This window comes from Mycetomoellerius zeteki, unplaced genomic scaffold, assembly GCF_001594055.1.
Source record: "Mycetomoellerius zeteki isolate Tzet28-1 unplaced genomic scaffold, Tzet1.0 scaffold583, whole genome shotgun sequence".
Classification (NCBI taxonomy): domain Eukaryota; kingdom Metazoa; phylum Arthropoda; class Insecta; order Hymenoptera; family Formicidae; genus Mycetomoellerius; species Mycetomoellerius zeteki.
Genome location: NW_017257592.1, coordinates 258,954 through 279,011, shown reverse-complemented (window position 1 = coordinate 279,011; position 20,058 = coordinate 258,954). Strand labels below are relative to the sequence as shown.

The window sequence follows — 20,058 nt, the reverse complement described above, 5'->3', positions numbered from 1 at the left end:
CCAACGTACGAGTGTCCGCACGCGGAAACCGCACGTACCCGGTTTCCGCGCTGCGGAACGTCCTGCGCAAACCGCTATGTAGCGGCCGGCGGAGTACAAATGAAGCGGCGTATACCTGCTTCTGCGGCGGCGGTGACGACGGCGGTGACGGCGGCGGTGACGGCGGCGGGGGCGATGGGAATGGCGCGCAAATGCTGCGTTGATAGCTGCAAAGCGGACGTGCGAGAGGCGCGCGCCAAAGGATTGCCGCTGCACAAATTCCCCAAGGACATCGCGCTAAGGGACAGGTGGTTGGCCAGCGGCGGCTTCGAGACGGGTTTCAAGCCGACGCCAGGCCAGGTCGTCTGCCATAGGCATTTTAAACGTGCCGACTACGAGACCGCGCGGGGCGGTCACAAGCTCTTACTCAAGCGGGGCAGTGTACCCACGATTTTCGTGGACTATGACGATCATCCCGGTACGTGTGACGCGGCGAGAGCCGGACGAGGGAAGAGAGACGTCCGTTCGCCCGGTGTCGCGAGAGCGAAGTGCACATCGGGCGTAAAACGCAACGTAGTTGCGTTTCGCGCATCCGTCTCTTTCACTCTCTCTCGTGCGCGCGCGCGAACACTCTCCTCCCTCTCTCCCTCGTTTCGCTCTACCTTGTGCCCTCTCCGCTGTGTTCTCCTTGTTTCCCTCACCTCTCCTCGTCGCCTGTTTCATGCATATAGGAGCGCCAGCTTCGAGCTCGCGAACGTGTTACGTCGCACCGGCGTCATGCCGGTAGATCTCTCTATTCTAAAAGTCCGCTTTTTCTAACGACACACCGATGTGTCCGACAGTGTCATTGTCGTCCGACAGCGTTAACGAACGCTCGTGTGAGAATAGAATCGAGTGATCAGCGACGTTCGAATGTTCGCCGGCGATAACTCTCTAAGCCGGTATTCGCAATGCGGCGCGACAGCATTTTTTTAGTGTTTTATAGTAAAAGCATGAAATCAGTAGTCGTTCATTAGAAAGCTACGTGTACTAATTTTATCATTCAAAAATGTTAAAAGCCAAATCGATATACTGGCAAATGTGTATACTTACTATTCTAATGTAACAGGTGTTTTTAAATGGAATATTACAAATGGCATAAAGGAGCATACTTCAAAGTGCCATGTCTACTGTCTTGTGCAATAAACGAAGATCATATTTTATTAAATAACGTAATAAGAATACGTTTGTTTTCTATTTATTAAAAAAAATTTTGTTTAGTTTTATAACAAGTATTTCCATGTAATCAAAGATTATGTTATAATCTATAATTTTGTGTTCATCCCTTTATTTCAATTAAATAAAAAAGTATTGATTATTTATACAGTTCAAATAATAAATCATTTATTGATAAAATGTACAATTGCAAAAATTTACGTCAATTGATATGACATTTACTACAGTGTATTATTATGTGTATACATTTGTTGATAAGTGTATAAATTTATTAATGACAGTAAATATATTTTTATTCTTTAGGCTTATTAGAACTTTAAATAATTGTATATATTTACTATAATAGTACAATTATTGGATTTTAAAACATATAATTATTGAATTTTATGCTTTCACTGTAACATCGCAAATTTGATTCTACATATATATATATATATATATATATAAAAAGAATCACGTGACCTTTCACAGTGACAGATTCTTTGACTTTGAATTTATTTTTCCTAAGCAAAAGAAAATTAAAATTTGGAGGAAGCTCCACTTGAGATTCACTATAAAGAATGCAAGTTTTTAAATTTATTTCCTCCATTAGAAATTTAATTCACAAGAAACAACTTTCTAATCTAGAAATTATTAAAATTTGGATACATCATTTAAAATTTGCTAAAGAATACAATTTTCTTGTTCATTTCTTCCATTTGAAATGTAGTTCACGAGAAGCGAACTTCCTAATCTGGAAATTATTGACGTCTCGATATTTTTAAAAAGATCCATCTATTTTAAATTTGTAAAACCTATTAGAAAAGAGATAAAACTAGATAATTTGAGATATTCTGTATACAGCCTTATCAGCTTATTTTTATAAAAATAAAAACGTTCTTTAAATTTGTTTTAACATTGAGAATGATCCGATCGGTGTCGAAACGTTTGTTAATGTATTTATTTTCTGAATATTAAATGTTCTTAATTTATTTTTAACTGGCTCATAGCCCTTCTTTTTATTTTATATTAAAAACGTTCTTTTTTTCTTGGGAAGAATACAATTCTTTGAAATAACTTTATCGGGTTTTATTTTATTTTAGTTGATTTTTTCACATGGCATAGAGCATGGATAAAGATTGTATATATACAATTTTTATCAAGGTGAACAATTATATTTCCGCCTTTTCAGATCCTGTTATCATGTCGGTGAAGTCTTCTACGTCGTACGCTCAAGAAGATTTGGATCTGATCAATTCGGAAATACTAAATTTGGAACATTCTGCCTCACCGTTATTATCTGAGGCGAGAACACCTAAATCCGACAGTTGCGGCGAAACGTGTTATTCCAGACCTGAGTCGTCGGCAGATTCCTTAAACCTCCCTGATAGCTCAGAAGTAACAGATAATGAATACAAAATGATAAATTCGAAAGAAGAAAGAAAAATATCCAAGATGGACAAACCGACCGAAAATTCAGATAATAAAGTGAATACAGTAGCGATGCAACTTGGTATCGTCGAGCCAGAAACAGAAATGAAGACTAGTGCCAAAGATTTAATAGTAAAGGAGGAATTAAAATTATCCGGCAACAAGGAATTCGACAAATCAGAAGACTTGAAACCAAAAGTTTTAAATCGTGGTGATTTGAAATTTTTTCCTGGTGCCAAATTGGAAGCGAAAGACTTTAACGATAAGTGGCAAGTATCGTCAAATACAATTTCAATAAAAAATGTATATTAGAAGAAAACACGAGAAATTATTGTGCGATACAAAAAGTGCTTGCAACTTTGTATGGACAAGATAAATTAAAAGTTATATTAAAAATTTTGATGAAATAAGTATAATATATATTGATTAATATTTATGCGCAGGTATTCTGCAAAAGTGGTAGAAACAGATTGGGACGAAAGGGAAGTTTTAATACACTTTGACAAGTGGAGTTCGAGATTTGATGAATGGATACCAATGGACAGCTCCAGACTACGTGTATTGCAAACCCCACAGAAGTAAGTTGGTGTTCTAATTTTGTCATTGAAAGTGTCGTAATAGCATCGATGACTCGTATAAATTATTTAATTCATTTCTATATTTTTCTCAAAGTCGATTCTTATATTTAAAATCGCTTTTTATATAATTTAAGATATCATAAACTATCTAATTATTTAATTAAATCACAGACTGGTATTCATAGTCAGTTCACATATTTAAGGTGGTCTTAAGTGTAGTCTTGAGATGTCATAAGCCAATCACAGAGTTGTATTAGCATTTGAAACCACTATATAAGACAGTCTCAAAATAAGAATAGACTATTAATACCGGCTACAAAATAGTATTTTAATATCTTAAGACATTATTCAAGGAGATGCTGGAGTGACCAAATTATTGACATTACAGTCGTATAAAAATCTTCAAATTTACTGAATGAGAGATGATGCAATGGACTTTATATTAAAATGGAAAAAAAGTTAAGTGTTTTTAACTTTTTTTTCTATTTTAGTATAAAGTCCACTGCACTTCCATAATTTTGCGTCTGCTTTAATTCTGTAAAAGGATTTTTTATTTCATTCAGTTAGTTCGAAAATTTTTATATGATTATAATATCGATAATAATTCGGTTACTTTAGTATTCCCTTAAAATGATTTTGAAATAAGAACAGACTGTGGCCAGTATTTATAATCGGTTTTTATTTTAAGACCATCTTAAGTAATATCTTAAGAGGCTAATGCAGCTTTCTGATTGGTTCATGATATCTAAAGACTGTATTTAAGATAGTCATTGGCTGCTTTCCTTTTAGGAGACACAGTCGGCACAAGTGCCGTTCTATCTTTGTTACTCTCTGAATATCAAGAAAGATAGAACGACGCTTGTGTCGATTTGTGTCATCAAATGGAAAACGGTGTTAAATAAGAATCGACCATGAATATCAACCAAAATATCAATCTAAAAGATTACATCTTAAGTTATTGTCATTTGTCTTTCCTTAAAGCGAACAAGCTTGGATTCCGCCATCTCCGTAAGTTGAAATTGTGTTAATGAATAGTTCTAATACTTGATCGTAGCAGTAATAGTTTATTGTTTTACATACTTGTTTATGTGCTGCAATTAACAAAAGTTAAATACTATTTAGAATCCTCATATTGATTACTTTGGCAAGGATGACAAATATTGGCCCATTATCCACGTATCTCGAACAACGGAATACACAAATAAAATGTTCACTTCACACTATGTACATTGACTCTGATTTCTTTATGTTACATAAGCAAAAATATATAACGTAGTAAAAATAAAAATATCGACTTATCATTGCGGATAACATAGGATAGGAAACTTTCTTTGCATTGTGTAATATGATGTAATACTAATTATGCATTGCATCGTGTCTCGCATGCATTGCTTGATACGAACAAGCATTGTATAATTACTGCATCCCGTTACTCGTTTTCACCGATATACTTACGTTAATCGTGCTTCAAACGTATTATTGTAACAATTTTTCTATCGAAACGTTGGATCCAGACTTTCAAATTCTGACGAATCAGACGAATCTCTAACGGTTCTAACAATTGTGCTCTGACCATCCTAGCCCTCTAGGAGTCAAATTCTCGAGGAGAGGGGGAAAAAAATGAGAAACCCTAACGACGCGAGACTCATATTTTTTCCTGCTTCTCCCTCTCTCCAACCCCCACTTGTAGTTTTCCCTCCGTTTTGCTAAAATCCGCGTGCATCGTGTTCTCTGTTCGCCGCGTGTATAATGCGAGGATTTCGCACCTACAGGGAAGCGAAGATGAAAGAATTTTCGGTGGGTGAGAGGATACTCGCTACGTGGGCGGATGGCAAAAAGTATCCAGCCAAAGTGAGCGCGGTCCTGACTAATGGTAAGCCACCTAACCTAACCCCTAACCGCGCGAGCGGAAGAGGCTAGACTCTAGACTGCGTTCCCATAGATTTGACATTTGGCTATTCAGAGACGAATCTGTGGATGTAACATTTTTTTTCTGTCCCGATGTGGCTTAGAGGTGGTCCTAAGTAAGTCCTTTTTTTCTTAGACAGGTATAACGTGCTTTTCGACGATGGATACGCGAAGATCGTCAAGTCGTCGAAAATGACCAAGATCGCTGGAAATTCGAAGGTATAGATCTCCAGATTGAGGTTATGTTGTTATTTCTTAGTTTTCAAAGAAATCCTGAATTGGTAAAGCCAAATGATACTTTCATAGTGAATTTTGTATCATTTTGTTTTATTTCCTAACTACTACTTCAATAAGTCATATGAATGCAAAAGTGATTCTACAGTAGAAACTTGGAACAAGCTGTGTTGCAGATGAAATTTTTTAATTGAGATTCTTATATATATTTTTTAGAAGATTTTTATATTAGGTATGTTTTTTTTAGCTGAACTGAAAGAAATAAATCATTCAAGAAGTCCAACTAAAAAAAAATAAATATTGCTATTGTTATATTTTATCGGCATGATTTCTAAGATGATTTTTTTTTTACATTAACAAGCAATTAAGCGAATTGGATGGGTATATCGGCAGTAAACAAGAAAGAAGGGATAAGAAAAGGAAGCATACAGTTATGGAGTTGTTTAACACTCATTCGAGGAAACGGACGAAACAAGATACCGACAAAACACCAAAGAAGGAGGAGACTGTCGTCAAGGAAAGTGGAGAAACCTCTTCAGAGAACAAGATCGAGATGGATGGTACCCAATACGGTCCTTGTTATGATCCAGGAACAGATTTGTTGAGAGGTTTCGAAACTAATCCCTCAAAAATCAAATCGTACTCGAAGAAAAGCAAGAAGGAAGTACCCAAGGTTGAAACGGATCAAGTTGAAGAAAATGTTGGTCCTGAATGGATTGATGGAGAACCACAAGGAACAGAATCTTATATTGTAGATGGTAATGATGGTGAGTTACAGTGCAATTTCATTAAAAATATTTTTAAGCCTGTAAAAGTATAATATTTCAATATAACATGGAAATTGATTTATTAATAATTTTATATGCATATATTGTTTATTTGACACACTGAAAGTGGCCTAATCATAGAGATCAGAACATTTGTAAATTAACTATATAATAATGACAAAAAAAATTAATTTCGCAAAAAGAACCAGCTTTGATTTTGATGCTCCTGATTAATAATTTGATCATGATGCCTTTTTACTAATTGAAATATGAAAAATATTTCAGGACCTCGTCGATCTATAATAGTACCAGACAAGAGATTGCCTCCCGGTTGGGAAAAACATTTTACACAGAGAAAAGCCGGCTCGTCTGCTGGAAAATGGGACGTCTTGTTTATACAGTAAGATAAAAGATATATTTTATTCACAATGATTATTAAATAATAAAATTTTTATATGAAATAAAATTCGTGTATAATTTTCTTATAAAAGTAAGCAGACCGGGAAGAAGTTCAGATCGAGAAATGACATCAGGGTATTCATGGAGAATCAAGGGCAGTATGATTTCGACCCCGAAAAATTCGACTTCTGTATACATCGCAGAAAGCGAAACCACCCACATCGCGTGAAACAAGAAGTTACACCGGAAGTTACACCAAAGAAGATCAAAACCTTATTGCCTAAAACGAAAACACCTGAGACTACGTTACTTACTACGGTAACGACTAATCCCGACCCTACACCAGTCGCCTCCATGCCTACTTCATCTACTACGGATGGTGGTAAGATTTTTGCAATATACATATATTTTAATGCACGTCACATTTTAATCTTTGCAATGTTTTTTACATTCTACTAATTCAACAGAGATGATCTATTGTAAGTACTCGTAGATATTGTATTTTTGCAAAATTAAATAGACTCCAAGCAAAGTATAGCGAATATAAGCTTTATGTATTTTTGCTTTTTTAGAACAATTAACCTTTCTTTATCTTGTTTATTGCTGAAATTAATAAGATAATGTAAATTATGTTAATTAAATAGATGGGATTTTTTTAAAACATAATATAAATTTTTGAATACTTTATAATATAATTTTTTTATTAATATTCTTTCAAATAGCTGTCTTTATTGGACTTCGTGGTGGACTTCGCGTAGAAATGGAGGACAGCGCTTATAAATGTCCCAAAGAAGGATGCAATAAAAATTTTCGAAAAGAAAATTTGCTGCAAATGCATATAAAACATTATCATCCTGAATATTCCAAATTTCTGGGCTCTACCCCAAAAGTTGAAGATTTGGCTTATGCAAGAACGATCGGAGAATCTATAGAAGATATAATTCCCAAAAAACCGACGTTCATGGAGAAAATGAATAAATCTGCGAAAAAAAAATCTCTTCCTGAAAAATCGCCGTCTACTTTATTACAATCAACATTGAATACTATGCAACCAACATCTCCGTCAGTACCTGGTCCAGTGATGCCGGAGGAAGAAGAAATGGATCAATTAGCAAAGTGTAATGATTCGCAGAAGGAGGACATGAAAATTGAAACAATGTCACCAATATCTAACCACAGTATAGAGATAGATGATGATATTGAAAAGAAAAGAGAGAATGTCTGCGCATTGTCCCCTGGTACATTATTTGATATGAAAGTAAAAGAAGAAAAAGCACAAGGTGGCATTAAAACTCTGTTGCCTGTAAGACCAGTCGCAGCATCGGAGGTGCAAAGGACCGATAGGACAAAACCTCTGGATGATGTGACGCACGGTGAGCGCGCAAAAAACCAGAAAAAAAGGCCTACTGAACATAGTGTGGACTTGTCAGTTAAAGCAAAGAAGCGACATGGTAAGAATCCTTCCACATTTTCACAAAGATTTTTGCCTTCTAAGGCAAGTTCTATATTTTTTAACTATATTAATTTACAAAAGAAAGATTAATATACATAACATTCAATATTCCTTTGGATAGGTATGTCAGATCTTACCGATAGTTTCGGTGATCTAGACGACAGTGCTATGGACGTCGAAGGACCTACGGCACTTATGTATAGATACAGCCGTAGAAAATCCGACTCAAAGAGCGACGAAAATAGTCAGAATAGTAAGTGCGAGCATTTTGCCGTACTTTACAAAGCCATACGTTACGAAAACAATTATTTTGTTTTAGATATGCTTTTTTCTTTAATTTAATGCAACCATGTACTTGGGATTTTTTAAAGCAGGATACGCCGCATAATATTATTGTATTATTTCTGTTGTTTCTTAGGTCAACTAAATGATTCACGCATTGATAAAGCTGATCCCCTAAAAGGGGATGCAATCAAAACAGATATTAATAATGATACAGAAGGTACATTGTTGATTTTTTTTTAATCTTTTATTGACTTTGTTTCATGATTTCATGTATTGCCAATTTTATTTTCATTGTTACATTTTATTTTATATGCTCGCAAGAAATACACATTAGTATTTAATATACACCTCTCACCACACACATCTCTTTACTGTAAAATTTTTTTATGTAAAATAAATAAATAAATGTGTTGGCTTCGTATCATAGAGAGTGAAGGAGTGATGATGATGATCAATGGCGAACTGGTAAAAGTAGAACAGCTTCGAAGAGAAGAAATAATAAATTGCACATGTGGCTTTATGGAAGAGGACGGTTTGATGATACAGTGCGATCTTTGTCTCTGCTGGCAACACGGTCATTGTAATTTCATTGAAAAGGAAAAGGATGTTCCTGAAAAATACATTTGTTACATATGCCGAAATCCATATCGACAACGGCCTTCTAAGAAATACTTTCACGATCAGGACTGGATTAAGGAAGGAAAGTTGCCAAGGTAATTTATTCACGGTTGTACTTTGATCGTGTATGATAATAATTATATATAATAATCTATTTGTTTTTTTTTTATTTGCAGCTTACCTAATCGAACTCGAAATCAGAATATGATCAATCAAAGGACTGCAATGTTGAAGCGTTCTTATGATTTGGTTGCTGCACTGTTACAAATCCAACAACTTCTTCATAGTCTGCGTGTAAAAATCAACGTAGCACAGTAAGTTATATCTTCTTCTGCTTGGAAAAATTATGTTTGTGTTATAGCGACTAATTTGTTTCAAATTTATACAGAAAGAAAGATCATCCGAAATTATATCTTTGGGCCAAGAATTGGGAGAAAATGGATGTGTCGAAAATAGATATGGAACCAGTACCAGTGATGGAAATAACTAAAGCGACAAGTTTTACTGATACAGGTTCGGAAATTCCGCGACGTGTCGAGACAAAGACTGATATCAAATTGTCGAAGGATGATCAAGATGAAAAATCGATCGCTTCCGATTCGGAATTGATGAAAATTTTAGAAGAGGATAGCACACATTCTGATGAATCCAGAATTATCAGCAAGAAGGAAAGCTTGATGAATTCGAAAGATAGCCATATACTTTTAGACGCATTAACGAGTAGTAATTCAGACATAAAAGAAAAGGACATTGCTACGTCAGACATTAAAGCGGAAGGCGCAGGTACAGTGATGCAGTCGAAATAGAAAAAAAAATTATTTCGGTTAAAAAATTATCCTGTATTTTTTAATAGACTTAAATTTTTAACATATAAGACAATAAATACAACTGCGCTATACATATTATATAATATTTTTATACAGATTTGTTAGCTGACAAAACTATTATTGATAATCCTGTATCTGAAAATCTCAATTCTGGATCGCTTATTATTGACAACGTCCAACAAGAAACTAGTATAACCGTCGAGAATGAAGTCTCCGCACTTCCGCAGCCTTTTATACCAGAACCCGAAGCGCCGATTGACCCAGCCGAATGCCGAATGCGATTGTTGGAACATATTGAGCATTTTCAATGTCACATTGATTCGAGATTAACATCCATAGAAACGCAAATTTTTGGTACGTAATAAAAAAAAAATACGTATAAAACACAAAGAAACGTGACACGCATTTCTTTAAAAAATATGTTAGTTTTCCGAAACAATAAGTGTAGTAAGCCTTAAATCGTAAAATCACAGTCAATTATTTTCCTTATATTCAACTATGATTATCCAATATCTTGCGGCTTAAAGCTTACTGCACCTATTGTTTCGGGATTTAAGATTAAATTGGTGTTAATTCATGTGTTTTAATGCGCAGCTCTAGAGGCAATGGACCCGGATGAACTTGTATCGGATCCACTTGTGCAACCTCGTACTAAGCAGACGGTCCAGATGCTCCTTCGTGACTTGAACACAGTCCGAAAATTGGCAGCGTTATGTTGAAGACAGTTCTCAAACTTGAGGACATAATGTATTTTTGTGTATATAGAGGCTAGATAGGTAGTATATACGTATATAGATATATAATACATATTAGGGATGCATCGGATCGTAAAATTACCGGATATCGGATATTCGGAAAGAATGTAACATCAGATATCCGAGAAGGCAATTTTTTGAGTCGGATATCCCATATTTTCCGGATATCGGATAATACTGAATACCGGATACTTTTCAGATATCCGATGCATCCCTAATAGATATAAGTACAATATATAGATATGAATGATATTTCTCCTTGACTTGTGTCACTAATGCAAATAATTATTTTCTCATACTAGGAATAAAATTCAACTATTTAAGATAGCTATTAAATAAATCTACTAGATTTTGCATTTAGAATTTATTTTAAACTTGCAATAATATTAAAAAAGTAAAAAGATATTTTTTAAATCGTTATAGTTTGTACGTCTCTGTGTACATCCTAACAGCGAATGCTAACATAATCCAAACTTAAATCCTTTTTTTTTTAATATATACATTCAAAGAATTATTTATATAGTCTATCATTAATATTTGAACATTTTACGTAGTCCTACATTTTAAATATATTACATAGATAATTGGTAATTATTTTACCTTACGCTTACGCTTTTAATTGTTAAATTTATTCCAAAATTATTTTATGAAATATTTATGCATTGCTAGATATGAAAGAGAAAAACAAATGTGTGTAGTGTATGTAGTCTATCGCGATATGGTCTATCGCGATAGTCTTTGCAATTTTAATTTTAATGAAAAATTCTGTAATTAGTCAATTTCTCTTTAAAATAAAAATTGAAAAATTGAAGGATCAAATCTACATAATATATATATGCACAATTATATATGTTATATATTTATATATATACAATATATAGTATATCTATGTACATAATATATACTATTTATATAAAATTAAACATGTAAACTTTGAATAAAGTATTGCTATTTTGATTTCGAAGTAAAATTGATTTCTTGTGGATAGACCTCTTTTTAATATTATCTTTACTGTTGCACCAAATATTACAAGTTGTTCCTTTTTAGCACTTTTCCATCTTTTTTCCGCAACGTCAATTCTATATCTGTCTCTCATTTTAGGAGCGAAAGTACAGCACGGTACAACTACAAAGAACATATCTAATATACATATTACATACACAGAAGTGTTCTGCATTCCGTCCGGTCCGCTTCGTTCAGTAACTAAACTAAACTTGACTTTAGTTCGCTCCGGACCGTAGAGACCAGTAGAGGTTTTCGCGCGCGTTTGCGCGGACGAATCTCTCTTTCTCGCGTGGTGCACGAGTTTGGTCGAATTCGGCGGCTATGAAGTATATTTTAGTGACCGGCGGTGTGATCAGCGGCGTGGGCAAGGGTGTCATCGCCAGCTCGTTCGGCACCATCCTCAAGCATTGCAACATCCGCGTGACGTCCATCAAAATCGATCCCTACATCAACATAGACGCCGGGACGTTCTCGCCCTACGAGCATGGTGAGAGGCACGGCTTCAACGTCACGAATATTGGCGGGATTTTCGTCGAATTCGATCTCGCCGATTTCGCTCATGTTCGTTCGATATGGAAAAATCGCAGCGGAGTCTCGAGCGTTTCGACAACGCTAGAAACAATTCGAAACTTCTCTTTTTTTTTATCGTTGCGATTTTTCCATTCAAACGATAAGAATATATTATATTTATTGAAAATATTAAATGTTTTATTAAATTTATTTAATATATTAAATTTTTCGAGAGATACCGAAAGACCACGAGGTTAAATTCGAATACATTCACCGGCGTCGAATCCCGTCTATTCGCCTTCAACCTTTTCGCCGTTGAGGGCAGAAAAGAAATTAATTTGTCGTCCGAATGAGACTTGTCATATGATTATGTGATAAAAATACCGCGACGCGGCAATTCTTCTGTAGCGGTTTCCAGCCATGTGCTGGCGCGTCGCCATTTTATGTCAATATCGTTACATCGCTAATTAGCTATTAAAGTCTGTTCACATGGCTCCGCCGCAGAGAATTGCAAATGTGTGCGATGACCCGCCTTGATTTTGAACTTAATTCGTTTGCGACTTGCAAAAATATTTTTAGGACAACTAAAGTCCGTTTCTATCAATGTAGATTAATTTTATCTCTGTTCAACTTGCTCTTCAGTTTTTTTCAATTCTTGTACTTGTTTCTACTAACGAGTAACTTAACGTAATCTCGATTTAACTTGCTTTTAATTTTTTTCTATAAATTAGAATTTTTTATAAAATTAGAATTTTTTTCTAAAAATTAGAAAGAAATAAAATCATCATCTCTAAACACTGACAAGAAGTAACGTCGGTTTTTCACTCTCGTCGCATTGTCTCCAATTTCATTATTTCTGACTGAGAATTCGATAACATAACTTAAGAAAACATGCATTGACAATCTTATCGGACATTTCAACTGCCAGCAAGATACGAATACCGGTACCAGCTTTCAATAATCATGCGTCGATTATGTCCATATTAGCGTTTCAAATTAGAAAGAGCGAAGTACTTTTATAATTTGTATAATTTTTTTTTATTCTACTCGATCCTTCATGTAATTTTTCATTATATTTGTTTTACCATACTGATTAATTTATGTAAACATTGATAATGATCCGATCGCGATCGAAACGTTTGTTTTTCTATTAAAGTTTATAATATTTTTGACTTAATGATATAATTGTTTATTTTTCATTTTTAAGTTATAACAAATGATTTTTGGCTCGTAGCCCCTTTTTCTTTATTACATTTTTTAAAGAAATAAAATATAAATTAAATCGAGATTAAAGATAATCTACATCGGGGTAGAAACGGGCGTAAGACTAAATTCTGGTTAACTTAATTGGCAGAATTACCAAAAAAAATTTTAAATTCGTTTAATCTGATCTTTTTCTTACATATCAAAGAACAGAAAATTAATAACTAATCCATGTTAGGCAAATAATATTGCTTATTGCTTGATAAATTAATCAATATACGATATAAATAGAATCAATAAAATTAATCGAAGTTGGTCAGTTATTCCTTATAGGTTTTACCGATACAAAAATTTAGTTGAGTCAAGTTAGCGAACCGTTATTGCACTTATTAAATTTATAGCCTTTTTCTTTTGCATTGTAAACAGAAAATGAAAAATCGGATTTTAATTTGTTTACGATTAATTAAATTTTAATTGTCACGTTGATCTGCAAAAATCAGCCGTTATTAATTTTTTAAAATTTATATTAAATAATTCTTTTATATAAGAAATTAGAATAATCAAAGTATATTTTCTACACAGTTAGATATCGCCAAATTAATTGCGATAAGGAGAAGATTATTATTAAATTTTTGCATAATGAAATAAAATAATCTCATATTTAATTTTTGAATAGAAGTATAAGAAATGTAATTTAAAAAAGAAAAGCTAACAAAGAAGGGAAGTACAATTAAAAGTTTGCACATTAACATTTGTAAAAAAAAATTTTCATTACAAGGTAAAAGACTTACGTTTAAAATCGTATTTTATTCATGATTACGTTATAATTAATTAAAATATTTCTTATTGATTAAAACAAGATTGTTTATACTAACAATAAATTATTTATTTAGTTTTAACTGCGCCAAACACAACAGAGAAAATTTAATATCATATGTATAATAAAAACAATCAAAATAATCAATTTGATAGAAAACTATTGTTTTAAAACTTAATTATCATGAATGCTTATATTCCTATTATTTTATCTTTACCATTCAAGAGAATGGTTTCTAATGTCCAGCGAAACAATAACGCCCATCCCATTGTTCCCAGTCAGATATACAGTCAGTTGTCAGGTACAAAAATTCCTTGAAGGAAAAACATTCTTATGTTACTGGTTTCCTTTAGACGCATCCGCTTTTGTTTTCGCCCCTTTGCTGTCATTCTATCTGTAAACATGCATTCTAGAGGACGGTTCTCTTGATGTTAAACAGGTGAAGTTTATGTACTCGATGATGGCGGAGAGGTGGACCTGGACTTGGGTAATTACGAACGTTTCCTGGACATCACTCTTCACAGAGACAATAACATAACGACTGGGAAAATTTACCAATATGTTATTACGAAGGAGAGACGAGGAGATTACTTAGGAAAAACAGTACAAGGTTACAAGTCCATTTATATTATATTGCAGATGTCTATCATATGAGTTTGCAGATGTCTATCGTATGATTGTCTACCGTTGAGTTATATAAGTTAATAAAGAAAGAATATTTTGTTTTTTAGTGGTGCCCCATATTACCGATGCTATTCAGGAATGGGTGGAGAGAGTCGCGAATCAGTCTGTAACAGAAGATGGAACTAAACCAGAGGTGTTAATTTATGAATTTTTATTATTATATAAGTATATTTTATTATTATGTAAGTTAGATAATTCCCCAAAATGTACAAATATAAATTTAAATAATAGATATTCTTTGGATAATATATTTTATGTATAAATTTATAATGTAATTATTTTAATTGTGTATTAATAATCCTTTATAGGTTTGCATACTGGAATTGGGAGGCACAATAGGGGATATAGAAGGAATGCCATTTGTAGAAGCATTTAGGCAATTTCAATTTAGAGTGAAAAAAGAAAATTTCTGTGTGGCGCATGTATCCTTAGTACCACAGGTAACTATTATGATATCTTGACATACTCATGTTTCTTCTAGAAATGCACTCAATAATAAGTGCACGAATAATTTTTGCAAAACTATGAATGATTTTTATGAGAACAATTTCTTTTGAACAATTACAGTAACATGAATATCCAGAACAAATCATAATGATGTTAAAATGACATTAAAATGAATCATAGCTATAATTGAAAAATGACTTAATAAACATTTTGGAACCATTTTCACATCATTTTGATATCATAATGACTTGTGTTCTGTTTGGGTTTATTAGCCAAAATCGACGGGTGAACCTAAAACCAAGCCAACGCAATCCAGCGTTAGGGAACTAAGAGGATTAGGTTTGTCACCCGATCTGATAGTTTGTAGATCGGAACAGCCTATTGGTAATTCCGTTAAGGAGAAAATTTCGAATTTCTGTCATGTGGCCCCGGAGCAGGTAAATTATAAAAAATATTTACTTTAATATTACAACGTATTGTTATGAAAACATTAATGATAATATCAACGTATATTTATATCTTATTCGATCAGGTCATAACTATTCACGATTTAACATCCATATATCGAGTACCGCTTCTTATGGAATATCAAGGTGTTATAGAGTTCCTTAATGATCGATTGCAATTGAATATCGGAGTTCCACGTCCGCGATACTTCATGCGAAAATGGCGGGATTTAGCTGAACGCGTTGATCATCTACGAAAAGACGTTAACATTGCTCTAGTGGGTAAATACACGAAACTCGAGGACTCCTATGCTTCCGTTACAAAAGCGTTGCAACATGCTGCCATTGGGGCTGGATATAAACTAAACTTGACAGTAAAGTTGCAATTATTATGATTATATACATATTTCATGCATGTATGATCGTATATATTTATAAGTATTGGATTATCATTACAGTTCATAGAAGCTGCTAATCTAGAACAAACTACACTATCTGAGAATCCAGTCCTATATCATGAAGCTTGGCAACAGCTTTGTAAAAGCAAGTAAGTATATTTCAGTATACTTTTATGGGGTCGCCGAGTGGCTCGCCGCTCAGTGCGATTGACTCGCGATTTGTGGATATGGGTTCCATCCCACCTGTGTCCCGCATACACTATTTTATAGCATACGCTATTGTTCGGCGTTAAACTATAGGTCCCCTCGAGTGTGTTGACAAACTTTGAAGAGTAGAATTCCACTACTATCATCAAATTCAGAAACATAAGCGAGCCACTAATATGCATATTGCATGATACTGTGACCCAATAATAGGGTCGAAAATCCACACAGGGGATTTGACAAATAGCGAATTCGGCAGACTGCACTAGTGCGCACTGAGTGTGAACTTTTTTTCAGTACCACGCATTCGGCTTGTGCGCACTGTCGGTGCGTTAAGATTATCATATTCGGCAAATGAAAACTGACCCAGTGTAGTGCTGAATTTATATTCGGACCAATCGAATGAACTGAATGAGTTCAAGAAATGTTGCACTGACGTTTCTGACAAGTGCAATTTGGCATAGCACCAAAGTGGTTCTGCACTCATACTATGTCAGGGCAGCACTAGAGCAAAATCAGTGCACGTATGCTGAATTCGCCAAAAGACAAAGGACCAGTTTCACCAAGCCGATTAAGCTTAATCGATGATTAACTGCCAACCGCAATTAGTCAATTCTACTAAACAGCAAACGCGATTGGTCAGTCAATGGCCGATTAAGTTAACTGGCGTTGATGAAACTGGCCCAAATACAAATATTTTTATGATCTACTTTTCGATGTTTTATTCACACAATTCTTGATCATACAAGATTATTTTTAATTAAAATGTATTTTCATTGTATCCAGCGGCGTTATTGTACCGGGTGGATTCGGAAAGAGAGGAATGAATGGAAAAATAAAGGCTTGCGAGTGGTGCAGATTAAACGACAAGCCGTTCCTCGGGATTTGTTTGGGCTTACAAGCGGCGGTCATTGAATTTGCGCGAAATGTCTTACATCTTGAAACAGCAAATTCCACAGAAATCGATCCAGAGACTAACAGTCCCGTAGTAATAGATATGCCGGAACATACTCAAGGTATTATGGGCGGAACGATGAGACTGGGCAAAAGACAAACCCGATTTTACGGTGATTCTATCCTAAGTAAGTAATAGAATTCATTGAGACTGAGTTAAATTTCCTTTTCCATCCCGATATATTTTTTCATTTATCATTCTTCAGAGAAATTGTACGATAGTAAAGAAATTATTGAAGAAAGGCACAGACATAGGTATGAGATAAATCCGGAATTTGTCAATGATTTAGAAGTGGCTGGTTTAAAATTCGTAGGTGAGTTAGATTGTATCTCTCGATAAAATTACAGTTTTTTCATTAAATATTAATCAAACAATATTGGTTGTACATAATAGATAATAGGAAGAATATAATTCAACATTCTTGTAGGTCGCGACGATGACGAAAATATACGAATGGAAATTGCCGAATTAGAAGGACATAGTTATTATGTAGCTGTTCAATTCCATCCTGAATATCTATCAAGGCCATTAAAACCATCCCCACCATTCCTCGGTCTAATTTTAGCCAGTGTTGGCAAATTGAAACAATACTTAGCACGGGGATGTAAATTTTCGCCACGTCAATTGAGCGATAATGAATCAGGTAATGAATCAGACAACGAAGAAAAGATAAAAATTGTATTAAATAATATATATAAATAAATATGTGATATCACATATTTAATATAATTGTATTGCAATATAAAGTTAGGCAATTTTAATTTGTATGAAATTTTTATAACATATGACTTGTTACAGATGATGATTATGTAGAAGAAATGACAAAATTACACTTGAATAATGGTACGAGTAGAAGCGGTAGTAGCAGTACATCGGGTCTTGATTAGAATATAGCTTCATTTTTTGTTTCATTTTATTTCATTCCATAATTTTAGTTAAAATTAGTTAAAATTAGTTTGATTCATAGCTGTGCTTTTGTCTGACGCTTCCTACTTATATAATTCACGATTAAAAGATTGAACATAAAGGATATGAGGAGCAGACTTTTAAAATGCGTTTTGTCCAAAATTCATTTTTTTTAAGTTAGAGATGGCGTAGTATTCAGTGTTAAATGACTTATAAGCTATTCTGACATGTTCAAAAAGCATTTTTTTGTTAATTTATATGCTGAAGAAACATAGACATTTCGAAGTGTATTATGTTTTTTAATTAGAAACAAACAAAATGCATTTGTTTAACATTTTTAGCAATTTTTAAATAATTTTATTTAACATTTCATATTCTACTAATTGACATATTGTTATTTTCTGTAAAGTGCGTAGTTTTCTTGTGTGCGTAGTTTCTTTCTCGTTTTCTGAAAATTACACATTATAGACAAAACGTATTTTGAAAGTCTGCTCCTCATGTGTATATTAATCGACTATTCGAGTAACAATACTTAAAAAAAATGAAATTATATGAAATGTTTATAATGTATGTAAAATGTGAAATTCATTGAATATTAATAAGTTTTATATTTTATAATAAATTACGTTTTAATAAAAAAAATTTGTGTATGTATACATATTGAACATTGTGAGAACAAAAAATATTAAAATTATAACTAGTAAACCGTTACAACAAAACAAAAATGAATTGTCGTTTTCATAAATAATTAGAATATTTCGAATATTTATTGAAAAAAAATACGATGTGAAGAATATTATTTTTAATCTCTCTTTCTAATGCCTTTTATATTTAAGAAATATGTGAGTCTTCTCCCTCTCCGGTTTCAAGGGGAAAAAAAGAAAAGTACTGAAGTATCTTTGTAAATTTTTAAATCTATACTTTTCCGCGGAAAAATTTAAACTGTGGCTGTGTTCCAAAATTCACTACCAATGCTGAAAATGTAGACATAAACTAGATTTTCAGCGCTGGCAGTGAAGTTTGGAACACAACCTGTATATTGGCACTTATCATGAGGTCTGTTCTTGTTTTTTATTCTCTCACCAGTTCAGAAAGTGCAGGAGTAAAGAACAGACTTATGGAACAAGTCGGATTGAATTCCGAGCGGAATTATTTCGTTTTCACTAGAAAACACAGGGTGTATTCCGAACCGAATTAGTTTAGCTTATTTTTTTTCCTAGTTGTTTCCGTAACTAAACCGAAAAGTGTTCCAAACCCGTTACGTTTAACCTACAAATTGTTTAACTATTGCCTATAGGCAGTAAATGTCGTTAGTAACAACAGAAAAAATGTATCATTTAGAAATTCGAGACCACAATGAAAAAATGTATAATTTTCTGGTGACAAAAACCGTTTATGATTTAGCTCATAATGGTAAGCTCATATTAATATTAACGTAATATTGCAATCGCCAAATTTTTGTCATAATTAAAATTTTCAGATCTATCATATGCAGAAAAATTTTTGATAATGCAAAAGCAAAAATATTATTTCGAAACAAATCTGCAATAAATGACGAAACACACGATAATAAAGTATTAAAGTTAACAAATGGGTCAAATACTATTGAACTTCATGTACCAAATAATATTTTTAAACGTGCTACAATGGTAAAACTCATAATGTGTGATAAATCCTTTTCGCGTGTTTTCTTACTTTCTATTACAAGTTTTTATTTCTATAGATCCACAGTTTGGTGTACAACTGTTTAATAAATACAATAAAGAAATACTCAAGCAAAAGTCTCATTGTATAGGCACAAATGTTTCTGAAGATAGAGCTAATGAAAATAGACAGTTTGATAATTATGATGGAAGTGAAAATAATGAAAATATGGCTACGTGTAACACTACAGGTAATAAAATGTATTGTACTATGTTTTATAATTAAATAAAAATTTTTGTTAGGTGCTTTGAGGCATCATTGGTCTACAGAGCAAACAAAATTGCTATTATTTCTATTTCGTCAACTAAGTAAAGAAAAAATGACACAACCGCTTTTGAAAATATCAGCAGG

General features: G+C 33.5%; 2 protein-coding genes and 1 long non-coding RNA gene across 8 annotated transcripts; all 3 read left to right on the top strand.

Moving 5' to 3' along the window:
- Positions 1-147: 147 nt before the first annotated feature.
- On the top strand, positions 148-10,439 carry MBD-R2 (PHD finger protein MBD-R2). 6 transcript variants are annotated; one of them, XM_018456638.1, is made up of 18 exons: positions 148-457; positions 2,366-2,873; positions 3,048-3,182; positions 4,164-4,190; positions 4,955-5,055; positions 5,227-5,309; positions 5,686-6,091; positions 6,377-6,491; positions 6,583-6,872; positions 6,958-6,969; positions 7,213-7,941; positions 8,065-8,196; positions 8,362-8,445; positions 8,656-8,941; positions 9,023-9,160; positions 9,235-9,629; positions 9,770-10,027; positions 10,268-10,439. In XM_018456638.1, the coding sequence occupies exons 1-18, from the start codon at positions 175-177 to the stop codon at positions 10,390-10,392; spliced, it is 4,107 nt and encodes a 1,368-aa protein (XP_018312140.1). In that variant the 5' UTR covers positions 148-174; the 3' UTR covers positions 10,393-10,439. The 6 variants fall into 6 exon arrangements, with proteins under 6 accessions (XP_018312140.1, XP_018312142.1, XP_018312141.1 ...); XM_018456640.1 differs by lacking the exon at positions 4,164-4,190; XM_018456639.1 differs by lacking the exon at positions 6,958-6,969.
- A 1,189-nt stretch (positions 10,440-11,628) lies between these two features.
- Positions 11,629-18,186, top strand: Ctps (CTP synthase). The gene is made up of 11 exons (XM_018456606.1): positions 11,629-11,920; positions 14,403-14,573; positions 14,695-14,780; positions 14,956-15,087; positions 15,367-15,531; positions 15,627-15,914; positions 15,999-16,087; positions 16,929-17,224; positions 17,303-17,410; positions 17,525-17,740; positions 17,896-18,186. Exons 1-11 carry the CDS (start codon positions 11,755-11,757, stop codon positions 17,982-17,984), a joined length of 1,806 nt encoding a protein of 601 aa, XP_018312108.1. The 5' UTR covers positions 11,629-11,754; the 3' UTR covers positions 17,985-18,186.
- A 977-nt stretch (positions 18,187-19,163) lies between these two features.
- LOC108728194 (uncharacterized) lies at positions 19,164-20,052 on the top strand. Its single transcript, XR_001936880.1, has 4 exons — positions 19,164-19,416; positions 19,484-19,652; positions 19,727-19,897; positions 19,950-20,052. It is a non-coding gene; the product is annotated as an uncharacterized lncRNA (long non-coding RNA).
- The last annotated feature ends 6 nt before the right edge of the window (positions 20,053-20,058 follow it).